At 41.2% G+C, this 17,221-nt stretch overlaps 1 protein-coding gene across 1 annotated transcript in view; it reads left to right on the top strand.

The window, feature by feature from the left end:
* The window catches only part of kmt2cb (lysine (K)-specific methyltransferase 2Cb), a 96,883-nt gene that overhangs the window by 38,515 nt on the left and 41,147 nt on the right, over nt 1-17,221 (top strand). Inside the window, exons 6-13 of the mRNA XM_068341672.1 lie at nt 1,902-2,011; nt 3,001-3,110; nt 3,895-4,057; nt 4,188-4,359; nt 9,896-10,010; nt 13,992-14,167; nt 14,298-14,641; nt 17,070-17,138. Coding sequence (XP_068197773.1) covers nt 1,902-2,011; nt 3,001-3,110; nt 3,895-4,057; nt 4,188-4,359; nt 9,896-10,010; nt 13,992-14,167; nt 14,298-14,641; nt 17,070-17,138 — 1,259 coding nt within the window. The remainder of the gene's footprint in view (nt 1-1,901; nt 2,012-3,000; nt 3,111-3,894; nt 4,058-4,187; nt 4,360-9,895; nt 10,011-13,991; nt 14,168-14,297; nt 14,642-17,069; nt 17,139-17,221) is intronic.

Genomic DNA, 17,221 nt, shown 5'->3' with positions numbered 1-17,221 from the left:
TACAGTTTGCCTGCCGGGAAAAGGTCGGCGTAGAAGACGCCATCCTCCACATGCTACACCGAGCCCACTCACATCTGGATAAGGAAAGTGGCACTGTAAGGATCCTTTTTCTGAATTTTTCAAGTGCCTTTAACACCATCCAGCCCTGTATCCTACAGGAAAAACTTTTACAAATGCGAGTGGACCCCAGCCTGGTTGTTTGGATCCAAGACTACCTCACCGACAGACCACAGTTCATCAGGCTAAAGGACGCCACGTCTGATACTGTGGTCAGCTGCATTGGTGCTCCACAGGGGACTGTCTTGTCCCCAATCCTCTTCTCCCTGTACACTGCGGACTTCTGCTACAACTCAGAACTGTGTCACATCCAGAAGTACGCAGATGACACAGCTATCGTGGGATGTATCAGGGACAATGAGGAGGAGGAGTATAGATGCTTGGTGAAGGACTTTGTTGACTGGTGTCACAGCAACAGTCTGCAGCTCAACACCTCAAAAACTAAAAAGCTGGTCATTGACTTCAGGAGGGACAGACCCCAACCTAGACAAGTTCTGATAGGAACGGAGGAGGTGGAGATTGTGCAGACCTACAAATATCTCAGGCTGTGGCTGGACAACAAGCTGGACTGGACCAGCAACACGAGGCAGCTGTACAAGAAAGCACAGAGCAGGATGTACTTTCTGAGGAGGCTGAGGGCATTCAACATCTGCAGGAAGCTTCTGTGGATGTTTTATCAGTCTGTAGTTGCCAGCGTCCTGTCGTTCCCTGTGGTGTGTTGGGGAGGGAGCGTGGCTAAGGCGGATCTCTCCAGGCTGGAGAAGCTGATCAGGCGGGCAAGCTCAGTGATCCGGATGAAGCTGGACCCTCTGGCAACGGTGGCAGAGAAGAGAACCTTGGACAAACTGCTGGACATCATGGACAATGTCAGCCACCCTCTGAACACCTTTACCAAAAACCAGAAAAGCCCGACCAGCCAGACGCTGCGCCTCCCAACATGCAGGACAAACAGACTAAAGAGCTTGTTCATCCCCCGAGCCATTACACTGCTCAACTCCTCTCTAGGGGAGATGAAGAAGAAGACGGTCCACACGAGAGCCGAGGGATGACACAAATAATACAGCAAAAACAATGCAAACACTATTGACATTTCAATATACCCATACTTAACTAGGCCTGTTTATGTATTTATGTATTTATTTTTTCCATGTCTATTTATGATTTTCTATTTGTATATTCTTGATAGATTATTTATTAATCTTTATTTTTGGTGTTGGTACTACTTTCTATGTGCTGGTGCTTTCTGGATGCTTTTTCCGTGTTTTATGTACTCACTGTGCTGTGTGTGACGGAGAAATTAATTTCCCCAATGGAACCTCCTTAAGGGATAAATAAAGTTATAGTCTACTCTAGTTCACATAAGTGTGGAATTATGTGTTGGTAGATGATAATTTCATAATTTTTTATGAAACTTTGACCATTAAAAAATGGAAGCTAATAGAGCTATTTGTCATGAATGCCAACATTTAGGTCCTATCTGAACGATAATACTCCCTTTCCACATTTCCCACATGATATGGAGTTCCTGAGTTCAGTACAGGGTCTCAGGGGATGTATCAGTTTCAACTGATATTACGAGACAGAAAAATCACCCTCTTGTGAACACAACAAACACGATGGCTCTCTGCCTCCTTCTCTGGCACTCCATCCTTCCTCACAGCTTTTTATTTTGCTCCCTAACATTTGCCCCTCCAATTATTCTGTCTCTGCTTGCCTATCGTCTTCTACCTTTATTTCTCATTCACAAATTGATTCAGGCTGTCCTTCTATTGCATATAATTCAGCTGTGCCTTTTTAAGATAAACCACTAAATTGCATTCTCTGTTTTCTCATCCATTTTGCAGTGGGTCTGAAAACTGCGAGGAAGAACCAGACCTAGCCAGTCGATTTTGGGATGAGCTTTCTCATGTTGGCCTTCCACAAGATGTTAACGTCCAGTTTCTCTTTGAGTCAGGTAAAATCAGTAGTCACCAATTTTAATAACCATTTTTAATTTCTTTTTACTAGGCTTCATGAGCCTGTTAACTCATTGGCAGGCAGCCGTTGTCAGAGTGGAAATCCCCATACCGTTATAGAATTTAGAGCATTTCAAAATGACTATGCGAACACTGAAATGACCAAAAGGAAGAGTAGACTCTCGTCAGGAAAAGTTTAGTTAACAGCAGTAAAGCATAGGCTGGTTTCACCAAAAACTCCAAAATACAGAAAATTAACATATTTCCATCTACAAAACAACAAGAACAACACTGAGAAATGGCTTTTGATGGTAATTTAGTTAGGAATACGTATTATGTTCAACATCTACATTTGGCAAAAGATTTTTATTTTATTTATTTTCCCGCTGTCGCAGCCAAAGCAGATCTAGTGAGCTCCGTGGCAGCTTTCTGCGGTCCAGGGGTTACAGTGAATGAGATGAGATCCATTCATCCTCCTTATGAGCTCTGGCATCTTTTCTCATGATTGCAACATTCTTTCTCTACCAACTACAGTTGTACTTTGACATACGAGCGACTCAACATGAGTTTTTTGAGGTACGAGCCATCATTTGGTTCGATCTTTGTTCAACATATGAGTAAAAATCCGTCTGTTTTCTGCGGAGCAAAGACATAGCTTGAGTGTGCTCATGACTTTTGGGTTTCTTTTCAGACATTCTCATTGTTTATGTAACTTTTATAAAGTGGATTATGCCTGGAGTATGCATGTCTATTGGTCAATTAAAAATAATTTAGGGTTTTATACAAGGCTAGAATAGATTGAAATTCAATTTTTTTTTTGGTATGGGGAAAATTTGTTTGAGGCAATAATCACACCCATTGTGTTAATGGAGAGATGACATTTTCATCAATGCACCTTTTTTAAATGTTGAATATATAAACCTCACAGTATTTTTATCTGATTGTAACCATTTGTTGCCATTCTGTTCTTTACTTGATGAAATTGCAGGGCAATTCTGGGCACATCACAGGTGTGCTTTGTGGTCTGAAGGTGTTTGTCAGGGCGAGGGACAATCTCTGCTTAATGTGGACCGAGCCATTGACTCAGGGAGCACAAAGGTGAGTTAGGGGAGAACATACTAACTTTCTAGGTGTAAACACCATGATAATGTTATAGCAGTTGGGAGGGGGTGCTTCTGGGGGGCACGGCAAAGCTGATGGATCAGGCTGACTGGTAAAGGTCGGCCTGGCAGCGTGGGTCTCTCAGCTGTGAAATGGAAAAGGTCACGCCACTCAAAGGGGCTGAGCTCTCATGGCAGCTTAGCTTCCAGTGTTAGCTGTGGCGCAACTTGGAGCTTTTCAATAGTTTCCTGGTCTTGTGTTGTGAGTCCGTCTGCAAGTCTTCCACTTGATCTTAAGAGTGGTTATTTGTGTATTGTAGCAGAGAGAGCCAATAGAAAATTAGTGATACTCTATTGTGAATCAGGAAAAATATACATCTAGGTAATATTAGGTCATGTTGGACCGTAGTGGCTGCGCGCCGGGGGTGCAGCAGCTCTTGACCAACACCCCATCTGGCCTTTGAAATTTCGTTGTACGGTCTATGCATGTGTATAATGACAAATAAAGAAAGTGTGACTTTTGACTTTTTTAATGTGGTCATCCCAGAGCTGAAACAGAGGGCTTAAAAGGTGACCATTATTTTGTAAGGATTTTCAAAGAAACGTTAATGGACAGAGACCTTACATAATTCAAGTCAGTCATTAATGTATGAATTAACAGTTTCCTGGACTGTTGGAATGCTTTAATTGCATTCGTGGATAAAACTGTTCCAGAAGTATGTGATGATACTCTCTTGTTCTCTTGCTCTCTCTTCTGTCTCGCTTTCTGTCTCTTTCTACAGCACTGTGCATACTGTAAGCGCCTTGGAGCATCCATTAAGTGCTGTGCTGAAGGATGTGCTCAGCTCTACCATTACCCTTGTGCAGGGGCAGCTGGGACCTTTCAGGATATCAGGAGTCTCTCGCTCCTCTGCCCAGAACACACGGAATTGGCCAATCACAAATGTAAATTTAAAAAAAATGGACACATAACACATGATTTTAAAGCTGTAGTTACACAATTTAAAACTTTACTATTAAATATGTGATTGTCTCTTGTTTATTAATTATCGTTAACCATTTCAATGTACTCCAGTCATAGATGAATCAAGTTGCGCACTATGTGATAGCCCAGGGGACCTATTGGACCAGCTTTTCTGCACGAGTTGTGGTCAGCATTACCATGGGATATGCCTCGACATGGCTGTGACCCCTCTACGGAGGGCCGGCTGGCAGTGCCCTGAGTGTAAAATCTGTCAGACATGCATGTAAGTCAACATTCCTACCACATAAGTAACATCTCCAACTTAGTTTTCCCCAACATCCTTTTGACTATTTTTTACGCACCTATCAATCTCATTGCTTACTGCTGGATTGTTTACCTCTGTGGTTAGCGATGAGCTGACTGAATGTTATACCCTGAAGTCTTGTAACTTTGGTCTTATTTAAACATGACAGGAGCTATGCTAGCAACCAGGACTGTTTGCCTTAGGCTATCACTCTCCAGTGAGCTTTCAATCCTGTATTTACACAGAAAACCCAATATGATATTACTGCATAGCATAGTATTTTTGATAACATTAGATTCCTGCAACATATACTCATAAGCTATCATGGACAGGACGATAGTTCAGTGACCTCAAAGGTCCCAATTCTCTCAAGTTGTCAAGATTTGATAGTTCTAATACAGTGCTCCCTCGCACATTCGCGCATCAACGACTGCAAGTCCACGTCATCGCGCATTTTTAGTAGGCAGTCATGTAACACCGTACACGCATTCTATTGGCTGACAGCATCTGGAAGTGAGCTCTGTCAGTCTCGGACTTTCATGAGACACAAAAGTGCTTTAAACAGTCAATAAGAGTGTGGGAAAAGGTAACACAGATAGATGGAGGTTTAATAGCAGTATGGGGAAAGTTCATAAATGTTTAAATTACCGTAAATAATAACATAAATAGATCGCAATCTGGATCACGGATCCCTCACTCGCGTGTGGTTCCTCAAAGAACGAGGGCGCACTGTATGTTGTTTGTTGTCTGTGAGCAGTCATCTGGAGAACTCAAATATTCAAAAAAAAAATTTTAACTAAAGATTTAACATTCACTAATGCTAGGTTGCAAGGCTCTGCTGGTGGATATCCTTCATAGTACGGTGAAGTTTCTAGCCGTAAGCTCTATTATAACACCTTGATGGCATCTGATTTGGACAGCATGTCATGTGACAGGAAAAGGCTGCAAATACTAAATAGGGCCATGACGAGTTTGCAGACGACACTCATGTGGAACACAGGTTGGATGTACTTATTGCAGTGGTAACTAAAAGATTTATTGATGCCAGGTTTTTGCATCATCTGTTTGTTTATATTGAGGACTGACATCATTCACATGCTTGACGAGTGACTCCTGCATTCCCCCATCTGATTTCACAACCTCATGTGAAACAAGCTAGCAACAATCAATTTTCTTGTACACTATGGAAATATGATTTTGTATTAGTGATTTATCTGTAATATATTTTATTGTGACATTGGCATTGCCTTTGTATGATTTATTTTATTTATAGAATGTTCACATATTTGGTTGTGTATTTCTGCAGGCAGTTTCTATAATGTGATGCAAGAGTCATACAAAAAAAAAACAGCAGCAATGTCATCAACTTGCCGACCACTAGATACATCCTCATATTTGAAAAAACCTTCCTTTACACCTGATTCCGTTACTGAGCAAAAGACAAGTGCCAGCTGTGCGGCATTACGCACATCTGTTGTCTCATCCACCATTACAGCGACAAAAAGCACTTTTTTGATTTCTGTTTTGATCTCTTCTCCAATCACCTTTGAAAGAGCCTGAATGAGGTCATTTTGCATAATTTCAGTAAGCACTCTCTTAGTGGACAAGTGGTAATGCAGGTCTTTGTCATTCTCAGCAAGTAAAAAACAAAATTCCATCTAGTTGCGTGCCTGTTGACTGACCTGCAAATCCACCCTGGTGTCCCCAAGTTTTTAAAAGCACCTTAGCTTGCAAATGTCCAGTTGTGCTTTGGTGTCTTGTTGCTGGTTAAAAAATTCAAGTTTCCGAATCTAGTGTGACTCCAAACACTAAATCGATCCTTTGCAAATAAAAGGCATTCCCAACAAAACAATTTCCAACATCCGTCAGAGCCTGTCAGCCACGGGTACCACTCATAATTAGTTGTCTGTGAATGGCAGACAAACCTTTTCCAGCCAGGGACAGATTACGTAGTTCAGGGATCGGATGACCAAACGTTCATATTCTCCTCCTCCATCCATTGTGGGAACAAAAAGCAAATAGATTTTCCAGGTGCAAAATGTGTATAGATTTTTCTGCCGAAGCACTGCGCTCTAAACCGCAACAGTCTGCTTAGCGTTGCCTTCTCAAAAATGAGTATCCATTCACAGAACACGTACGAGTCCGGTCAATGTGTGGCCAGCTAGAAGGCCTTACAGTCGGCAACTCATGATCTCATTGTAAATCGCATCTGTCTGTTAACTATATGTGCCCATTCACTCACAGTGCAGGGAAGCCTGTGTTTTGTATTCTGAAGGCCCTGGACAGATTTCGTTGAACCTGGCAACACAAGCTAGCTGAATTCTGATTGAATAAAACTTCCCTCACCTAAAAATAGAACGCTGACCCACTGTTGGTCCATGTCATATTATATCCCAATATATATATATACAAGCAGAAACCCGTGGAAATTCCACGATAAAACAATAATATCAGACCAAACATGAAAACAAATCTATTGTTTATTATAAACCACGCCACCCAATATAGTCAAAAATCCACATGGTGACTCAACAACTTTGTGTTGGCAAATCATGGATTGCGCTGGGCGGGCATTGCAAAGCCGTAGAATGTTATAAATGTTAGCAGGCTAACTGTAGAAAGAAAGCTAACTAATCGTGAGATTGGTAAATGAGCTAACGTTAAAGGAAAAGACACCTGTCAAAAGACCAAGTGGAAAAGACATTTTAGAGAAGTGATAATTTTGTTAGCTGACTACCTGAACAGAACTCATCAAGGAAACCTGATCACTTGATCACTTTGCCATCTTAGAAAGAAGTCAACACGCATATTAAAAAACCTGACATTAAAAACTGGTTAAATTCATTACGAGTGCAGAACAGAGCGGATTATTTCCTAATCTGAAGTTCGAAGCAGATATTTAAGCTCCGACGTTCGTCTTCGTTTATTAATAAATATTGTTTTGATCGATCGGTAGTCCAGTCGGCGGTGAGGTGCAGCTATTTGCTGCTGTGTGTCCTAAACAATTTTTTAACTGGTTTTTAATGTCAGGCTGCTAATTTACTGGCAAATATGCTGTTTTACTCCTAGAACTGACTTTAACGTCGGTGTCTCACCACCATGAATCTCACAGCACGTCGCTGCAGACAGAATACACAAGCTTGAATGCGCCCCTCCGCAGCCCCCCCAGAGCTATGAACTACATTTGTAAATCAATTGCAGCACACCCGTTGGCACCTTTGTCTAGCAGTGACTCTGCTCTTGAAATTTCAGAAAAGGCTGGAAGTTCAGCTTTGAGGGTCTTTCATTCACCTTTATGCCAGTTTCTCTGTGTGTTTCCACAAACTAATAAAATGGACTGTCACTAGATCGCAAATGACAGCACAATGGCATTTTAAGACCAATTAAGTTTAAAGTGGGTTATTTCCGACGCCAAATAGTTAGGAAATACTGAGATCAGTCAGTCAAACTTTATTAATAGAATTGTTGAAAGTTCCTTATGTTTTGCTACGTAATCACCGGTGCTCCTAAAGTCTGCTCTACCGTCTTGAGAGCAGTTCAGTCAGAGCTGGGACTTCGGTGACGCCCCTTGACTACTGTTGTTAGGGGGCGTAGGCCCGAGTGCCTTGTGAGGGAGCTCCTATGGTGGCAGGGTGCGGCATGACTGGCGGCCAGACAACCGGCTTTTTTTCAGCGATCATATTTTTCACCAATATTAATATGAATATTAATCCATATATAAGACGCTCTGGATTATAAGGCACACTATGGGTTTATGAAAAAATTTTAGGCTTTTAGGTGCGCCTTATAGTGCGGAAAATACGGTATATTTAAATATATTTAAGAAATATGCATTAAATATAATTAACTTTGAATATAAATATTATCATGATTTCTGGTTATGTTAGGCCAACAGAGGCCTTGCTGGCCACGACTGCCCACGACTCTATAAAAGTAACAGCCCAGAATACCTTTACCCTCAAGCAATCCTCAAGCCAACAAACAGACAGACACACAAACCCACATCAGCAAAAACATAACTTACTTGGTGGAGATAACCATATTGATATCGAATCTCCAGTCAGCACAAACGTATTTCAGACATTGGCTGCGCCACATGCTTTGAAGTTACACACCCAAGGGACTATATATCAATTCCCTTCATCATGATAAGAATTATAATACATATATCAATTAATTCAAGCTTTAGTTTTCCTCATAACAAATGAAATTCATATATATACTGAGTGCCACTAAAATTTGTTTGCTACGGTAATTTTTGTTCGCTATGATGGACAGGCTGTAGTGAAAGGTTTGTAGTGAAAGAGGACAAGAAGGTAGTTGGTGTGAGAGAAGAGGATGCAGAAGACAGGGTTAGATGGAGACAACTGATCGCTGTGGCAACCCCTGAAAGGAAAAGCCGAAAGAAGAAGAAGATGGTGATGGACAGGCTGACAGACGAGGTTAGACAGGAATCTCGATGGACTGTGATGTTTGCAGATGACATTGTGATCTTTAGTTGGAGCAGGGAACAGGTGGAGGAGAAGCTAGAGAAGTGGAGGTTTGTCCTGGGAAGGAGAGGAATGAAGGTTAGCCGCAGTAAGACAGAGTACATGTGTGTGAATGAGAGGGACCCAAGTGGAAGAGTGAGGTTACAGGGAGAAGAGATTCAAGAATGTGGAGGATTTTAAGTACTTAGGGTCAACAATCCAGAGCAATGGAGAGTGTGGAAAAGAGGTGAAGTGTGTACAGGCAGGATGGAATGGGTGGAGAAAAGTGACAGGTGTGATGTGTGATAGAAGAGTTTCAGCTTAAATGAAAGGAAAGGTGTGCAAAACTGGTGAGACCAGCGATGTTTATTAGTCTAGAGACAGTGTCACTGAGGAAAAGACATGAGACAGAGCTGGAGGTAGCAGAGATGAAGATGCTGAGGTTCTCTTTGGGAGTGACCAGGATAGATAGAATCAGGAATGAGTAGATCAGAGGGACAGCGCATGTTAGAGGTTTTGGAGATAAAGTCAGAGAGGCCAGACTGAGATGGTTTGGACATGTCCAGGGGAGAGATAGTGAATGTATTGGTAGAAGGATGCTGAGTTTTGAACTGCCAGGTAGGAGGCCTAGAGGAAGACCAAAGAGGAGGTTTATGGATGTAGTGAAAGAGGACACGCAGGTAGTTGGTGTGAGAGAAGAGGATGCAGAAGACAGGGTTAGATGGAGGCAACTGATTCGCTGTGGCGACCCCTGAAGGAAAAAGCCAAAAGGAGAAGAAGAAGACTGAGGGCCAGTAAAATAGAAACAACAAATCACTTCAAAGAAAATAGAAATACTTATTTACATCTGACGTACTGATAAAGAATTTAAAAAAAGGTATATTGAAGCTATGCCTCTTATGAATCCTCCCTGAAGACCTTTTTTCCACAAAGAAACCACAGCAACTGTGGTCACCCATTAAATAAAACACTGCATTGCTTTTTTAGATTATGCATAGGAGTGTGGTGCCTTCCCATATCATACAAGCCTGTTTCTGTCTTTGTAGGAACCCAGGAGAGGACACCAAGATGCTTGTGTGTGACATGTGTGACAAAGGTTACCACACCTTCTGTCTGCAACCTGCTATGGACTCTCTTCCCACCAACGGGTGGAGATGTATGGTACGGAAGACATATGATGTTAGATGGCTTATTTGGCAATATAAAGTGTCTTTCTGGCTAAAATTATTAAAAGCTGTTTTTTTTGTTGTTGTTGCTAAAATGTCAGCCTGTCGTACACGATGCCCAGGTTGTTTCCACCAGCTGTATTTTTGTAGAAAATTGCAATATTTAATTCCCACTGCGTGTAAAGCATCATACTTAGTGAAATATATTCACAATATGACTCCTCTCTCTGATAGTTTATAATGTCGAACGCCCACAGGAATATAACTTTGTGGTCATTTCTATTTGCTCTCCCCATGATTCTGAAAAGACACTTGTTAGTCTTTCAAAGGCCTCAGTTCAGCTTTAGGCCCCGTCCACACGATGATGGATGTTTTTAAAAACAGAACTTTTTAATAAACGCATCGAAAACAATTTGCGTCCACACGACAGCGTTTTTAAAAAAAATCTCCGTCCACACATAAACACACCAGTGCGTTTACGAAGACGGCTATAAGCATGCCAAACTATTTGGTGGCAGTATTGAGTCAAATTTTATCCAATAGGAATCTTCCATGTTTTGTTGTCACAACAAAACATGACGTCACATAAATATGACGTCACAGCGGTTTTCGTCGCAGGCAAGACCTCAGCGTTTTTAAAAAGTCGCGGATAGGCCATCCACACGACAACGCAGACCCAGCGTTTTTAAAAAAAATCCACCTCGGCCAGCGTTTTAAAAAAGTTGTGTTTTCGTTCTGGATATCTGCGTTGCCATGTGGACGGAAGGCGTAAACGCAACAGAAAAGTTGCGTTTTCAAAAAAGCCGTCATCAAGTGGACGGGGCCTTAGTGTTCTCAGATAGCTGTGTGTTTACAAATGCATATACATGTAAATCATGCATTCCGCAGTAAAGCCCTGTCCTATTGTGCTTGTCACCACATAACTTTCTTTTGCATGAGAAAGAAACATTTGTAATATGGCCACCAGGTGATTGAAAATATTGACTCTAGGTTACTGTGAATCACCACTGGAGGACGACAGCCTTCACACCTTTGGAATCGTTTCTCTTTGGTGCCTGTCACCAACTTCTGTTGCCATTCACATAATAGTTTGTCTCTAAGTGCAAATGTTGTAGTGAGAACAGATCAATGAAGTATATTCTGGTTATAGTGCTCTGTGATGTTTCCTTTAATGTAGTCTATAATATATGAGCTCCAACATCACACAAGCTGAGTGGTCCATCCAGCTAGATTGCAATATCCCAACAATAGCTAATCCAGTATCAAAGAGGGGTGCCTTTCTTATGTCCTTATGTTCTCGAGGTTTTTACAAAAACTTTTGAATAAAGGAGGTTGGATTTAGGCTAAGAAACCTAAATCACAATTTGCATCAGTCGACTGGTGTGCATGATGGTAAATTCAATTTGTCTAAAGGTGTAAGTCTAGAATTTTGGCCACCTACCGTATATCTGTTGCCAAAATAAGATGAATACTGAAGTAAAATAGAGGTGCATAAAAGTAAAATGTATCCAGAGAAAGGGAAATTGGATGCCAGTGTTTTAAAATTTGAATTCTTTTTATGTCCAGAAAATGTTTTCAGTGTCTACATAATATTCAATAGTAGCATGATTCCTTCATCATTATCTTTAACTCTAATAGCATATTTTTATTGTATTCTCCTCCTCTACCATAGAACATTTGCTGGTCAGACTCACATACTTAACAAGGCAGTCAGAGACTGCAACATCCCACGACGCTCATGAATTCTACATTTTACCCTGACCTACACATTTTTTTGACTCTGGCTTCCTGAAAATGTTGCTTATTGTTTTGTGATTATATCTCATCAGGTTTCAGAAATGTGTACCTAAAAGGGTGCACCGTCGTTCCTCGTGGTGGTTAATGCGAACCACACACAATTAACGAATTCTGCGATAGAGCGACAAACTATTTGTTATTCATTCATCTTCTGCCGCTTCATCCGCCGTAGTGGGTCACGGGGAGCTGGAGCCTAACCCTGCTGGCATAGAGCGTGCACTGCGGAGCCACACACAAACACGGACAACCATGCACATACACAATCACTCCTACGGGCAATTTGGGATCGGACAATCAACCTTTTTGGAGGTGGGAGGAAGTCAGAGAACCCGGAGAGAACCCACGCAGACATGGGGAGAGCATGCGAACTCCACACAGAGCGGGACTCGAACCCGGACCCGCCGTGTTGTGAGGCGACAGCGCTACCCATTGCGCCATAGTGCCGCCCTATTTATGATATTATTTACAGTAATGTGAAAATAACCCTCCCCATACTGATATTAAACCACCTTCTATCTGTATTACCTTTTCCCACACTCTTACCTAGTGTTTAAAGCACTTTTGTGTCTCATGGAAGTCCGAGACTCACTTACAGAACGTAGTGCACTACTGGATTCCGTCAGCCAATACAATGCACGTACGGTATCACGTGACTGCCTTCCAAAAAGGCGTGATGAGTACAAAAGTTGAAATTTGACTTTGACCTAGTATTCACAAGGTCAAGGTCATAATCTCACTATCATCCCTTTTGAGTTCATTTAGTGGGGTCATTGATCATGTGAACAAAGTAGGTGTTAAACAGGTGGCCCTTAATTAAGGATTAAGGCAACTGGTGCAGTAGATGCTGGCTGTGCATTTGTCCTTGAAAAGCAGAGTAAAATGGGTCGTTCAAGGCATTGTTCAGAAGAAGAGTGTTCTTTAGTTGAGAAACTAATAAAAGGGGGGGAAACCCATAAGGAAGCACAAAAAAAGATAGGTGTTCAACTAAAATGATATTGAATACTTTAAAATGGCAGCGAAATCCAGAAAGTTCGAGGAAGAAAAAGAAAAACTACTCAATTGGATTCAAGAATAACCAAAATGGCAAAAGCTCAACTGATGATCATCTCCAGGAGGATCAGAGAAGAGCTAAGGTGGTCTCTGAGTACTGTAACAATTAGATGACGTCTATGTGAAGCCATTCTACAAGCAAGAAGCCCCTGCAAAGTGCCATTGTTAAAAAAACAAACAAGTGCTGAAGCAGTTACAATTCGCCAAAAAACGGATCCACTGGTCTAAGAAGAAATGGTGCAAAATTTTGTTGACTGATGAAAGTCAGAATGTTCTTTTTGGTTCTAAGGACAACAGACGTCCCCAAACACTGAAATAAAGCCACAATACAAAGTGAAGACGGTGAAGCATGATGATGCAAGCATCATGATATGGGGATGTTTCTCGTACTATTTTAATGGTTTTATTTATCAAATACCAGTGATCATGGATCAGTTTGAGTCCATCAGAATACTGGAAGTAGTCATGTTGCCATATGCTGAAAAGGAAATGCCTTTAAAATGTGTGTTTCAACAAGACATTGATCCCAAACACACTCGCAAGCGAGCAAAGTCATGGATCCAGACAAGCAGCATCCAATTAATAGAGTGACCAGCATAATCTCGAGACCTCAATCCCATAAAAAACGTGTGGGCTCACATAAAAAATACTGTTCATGATGCAAAACCAAGAAATGCAGAGGAACTGTGGAACCTAGAACAATTGTCGTGTGCTGGAATGCCTGTTGACCAGTGCCAGAAGTTAAACAAGTCCATACACCACAGACTTGAAGCAGTTATCAGCAACTGTAGTTTAAGATTCTCAGGAAAGTTGAATCTTCAAGCTTTATAGTTTTATGCAGTACATTTTTGAGTTTTAAAGAAAGATGCCAACACTGCTATTGTTTGTTGACTTTCTGTAAAATATCATATTCAATGACTTGTTCCACTTTTCTTGCTTTGAAATAGAATGTAAAGTGTCCCCAATGCATTTGTGTGCATTAAAATAAAAATTATTTGAAGAATTTTGAGGTTTACTCAAATTTTTAGACACACTGCTATTATTATAAACATAACTGTACATAGCAAAAACACCATATTCATTGGGCTTGAATGATCATGTTAATAAGAAGGACACTTGTACTCCTCAGAACTGCAGAATGTGCATCCAATGTGGAACACAAAGCAGCAGGCAGTGGCACCACACCAGCATGCTGTGTGAGAATTGTGTCCAAAACCAGGACCCTGCTCTGTGCTGTCCTATGTGTGCTGGCATCCTGGACCCTGAGCATCAAAAAGACTTATTCTTTTGCCACACTTGTAAAAGGTAAGGGGCATTTGTGTGTGAAGCCAGCTCTAGCAGCTAGAAAAGAGTAAGAAACCACGATCACAAGTGTTACACTTAAGGATTTCTCCCCTGTGAACAATCTTTTAAAATTCCTGTACGCTGCTTTCAGATGGTTACACCTGGAGTGTGAGCGCCAGAACTCAGGCCAAGGAGAAAAACACCCCAGAGAGGACTATGTGTGTTCCAACTGCAGGTCTTCTGCTACAGAGCAGCCAGAGGACACGGACGCCGGCCCAGAGCTCAGCCCTCAGCCAGCTCCCATGCACATAGACTCTGAGACTGGCCCTCACCTGGCTAAAAAGCACATAGACTTAGAACCTGGCACTCTGCTGCCTCCTGAAATGCACAATGACCCCAAACTGGAATTATTTACTATTCCATCTGTCTCAGATTCAGAGCTTGTACAGGCTACTGTCCAGCAGGAGAAGCTGGCCAAATCAGCGCTGAAGCTTGGTGAGTCTTTATTTCAAAACGCTTACATGCACTGACAGATAATTCCTTTCATTTTTATGTGTGCTGTTAAATCTACTATCTACTGTCTATCTCTATGTGCCTGTCTTTTCCTTGAATCAAATGTATTTTGATGTTAACTATATCTTATTTTCAACAAATAGGCGTAGAATGGAATTTTTTTGTTTAAATGAAATTAAGGCCACAATCTAAAGCTATATGATTACAAATCCTTTGGTACAGGGTTCATTATTTTAACTAGCCATGCAGAATCAAAGAAGGCATTTTGGCCATGCCGAACAAATTTGGGTTGTAGCATGAATGATCGACGTTTTTAAAGTCTTAGTGGTTGTAGATTAGAGGATTGTTGGACAATAACCAGAAAGAAACACTTTGTTATTTTAGGAACTCCAATAACCAGATGGTGTTCTATTAGCAACAGATTAAAGCATTTCCATTGTCTTTGTAACTGTGTTTGAAGATTTAAAGTATTTAGATTCCCTCTCCTGTCTTCTGAAGATGGAGCATGTTTTGCCAGGCTGTATGAAGATGTGGTGCAAGGATATGAAATGAGCATTTGGGCTGAGCTGTCATGCTTATGAATTAACTGATAATTTTACTCAAAGCAAAACTATGTAATGGCAGGAGAGACAGATGTGCCACATTTGTGGTGTCTCTTACTGTTTTGCACAAACTTGACAACAACTGGTATGCAATACTGAATCAACAAATATCCAAAGTTGGTGAAGTCACTTCAGTGTGATACAGTAAGGTATGACTATTGGATTCAGCACCTAAGAGAATAACTAGAGCTGTGACTTCAACTTCAAGCTACATTTTTATCTGACATCAGCTTGTCTAGATACACCATTTTGTAGCAGAAGTGGTGTTTTCTGAATAAGCCCCATCTTCCATAGCTATTATCCAGTACTCACAGCTAGCACAGGTGCTAGCTGTGAGTACTGCTTTTATTGAACTTCTCCCCGACGATTTCCACTGTGGTCCATGTCAGTCTTCCCCACAGTCAGAGCAGTACCTTGCAAGTTAATGGTGAGTCTGGGATGCTCGTGGCTGCTATGCTTCCCACTGTCTGGACACTGGCAACACTTACTAGATAAGAAATGTATGCCTGTGTGAGCTCATGAATGTACATACAACTTGTTTGTTGTGCTCATCGCAGACATGCAATCTCGTTAAAGAACAAGCCTTTTCTTTTTCTTTTCTACGCCTTTCACATTGTGGTTTTAGAGAAAATTGTACTTGTTTTGTATGCTTTTAGTGTGCATTCAAGAAATTAATGTTAATCATCAAGAAATATGTCTGTCAAGCTTCACATGTTTTTCAAGACCTCTGCCATCAATTTAAACGACACATTTGTTTATAGTTTGCTGAATTGTACTTTATTTTAGTTTTGTTTTTGTTTTATGAGCTCATGACAATCCTGCCAGCTGAGTGCATATGTAATGTAATTGAAGTCATTCACCAGAGTTGTTCATTAGCCACCAGGATTCTCCACTGCTTAGGGTTTAACAGCAGGCTTACCATGACTCAACTGAGATGTTGTTAGATCCATCCTGTGGCTATAAGTTAGACCTTGTAAGGGCTTCTGCTGCCCCAATGAAAGCTGCGTATTTATCTCAACCATCATCATCACTGTAGGCGTTACAGGAAGCCGGGTGTTGATATGAATGAGAATGTGTGTTCAGCTCGGTCAATAGTTGAAGGCTGGAGATCCTAATTGACTTTCTGGCATGGGCACCGGAAGAGCACCTGCAAGCAGCACAGTCATGAGCCATGAGTACACAGACCCTGGGATGTTGGTTGTCATGGTTACTCCCTTCCCTGGCAGAGATGCCTAGCAGGTGCATGAGGATGTCAGATCAGTGTGACACAGGAACTTGTGGATTGAAATTGTGGGTCCAGCGTTAAGACTAGGCTATCTGTACTGTCAGAGGCTGTGTGGCAGAATATTGGCTTGATGTGTTGATATCTATTAGCCAAGAATGACTAGTTCCATTCATTCTAAACTAGCCAAATGCAGATGTCTGCAATAAAAAACGAATGCAGAGAGAGAAAACTGGAGATACCACAAAACCAGTGAAAGAGGTGGAAGAGGGTAGCCTACAATACAATACAAAATTTAGCCCATGATGAAGGTTTTGTTATGCAGTGAGACACTTGTTACAGAAAAGCTACCCCCTTTTTCATTAACACTTCTGTCAGAAACTTTTCAAGGCCAGCTCAAATGCTGAGTAGCTAAGCCGAATGATACACTTTGACCAATTTACTTTATCCCATTTTTTTCTTTTCAAGATTGTTCACAATGTCTGTGGACTCAGCTTTTTCTTAAATAAGCAAATAAAATTTTGTTACATAGAATCTTTTGATAAATTACCTATGGTAATTCATCTTTTCTTTTTAAATATCTCAGAAGGTGCAGATATCGGGATACAGGACACAGAATATTCTGTCTACAAAACCTTAACAGAATCCAAACCAGGTTTGTACACTATTTATTTGGTACCCTGTCAGACCTGTGGGGCTCCATAATGATTCGCATTAATGTAAACTATTAATATTAAT

This window comes from Antennarius striatus, chromosome 18, assembly GCF_040054535.1.
Source record: "Antennarius striatus isolate MH-2024 chromosome 18, ASM4005453v1, whole genome shotgun sequence".
NCBI classification, from domain to species: Eukaryota; Metazoa; Chordata; class Actinopteri; order Lophiiformes; family Antennariidae; genus Antennarius; species Antennarius striatus.
Note: the sequence above shows the minus strand (reverse complement) of the source record. Positions and strands in the feature narration are given on the sequence as shown.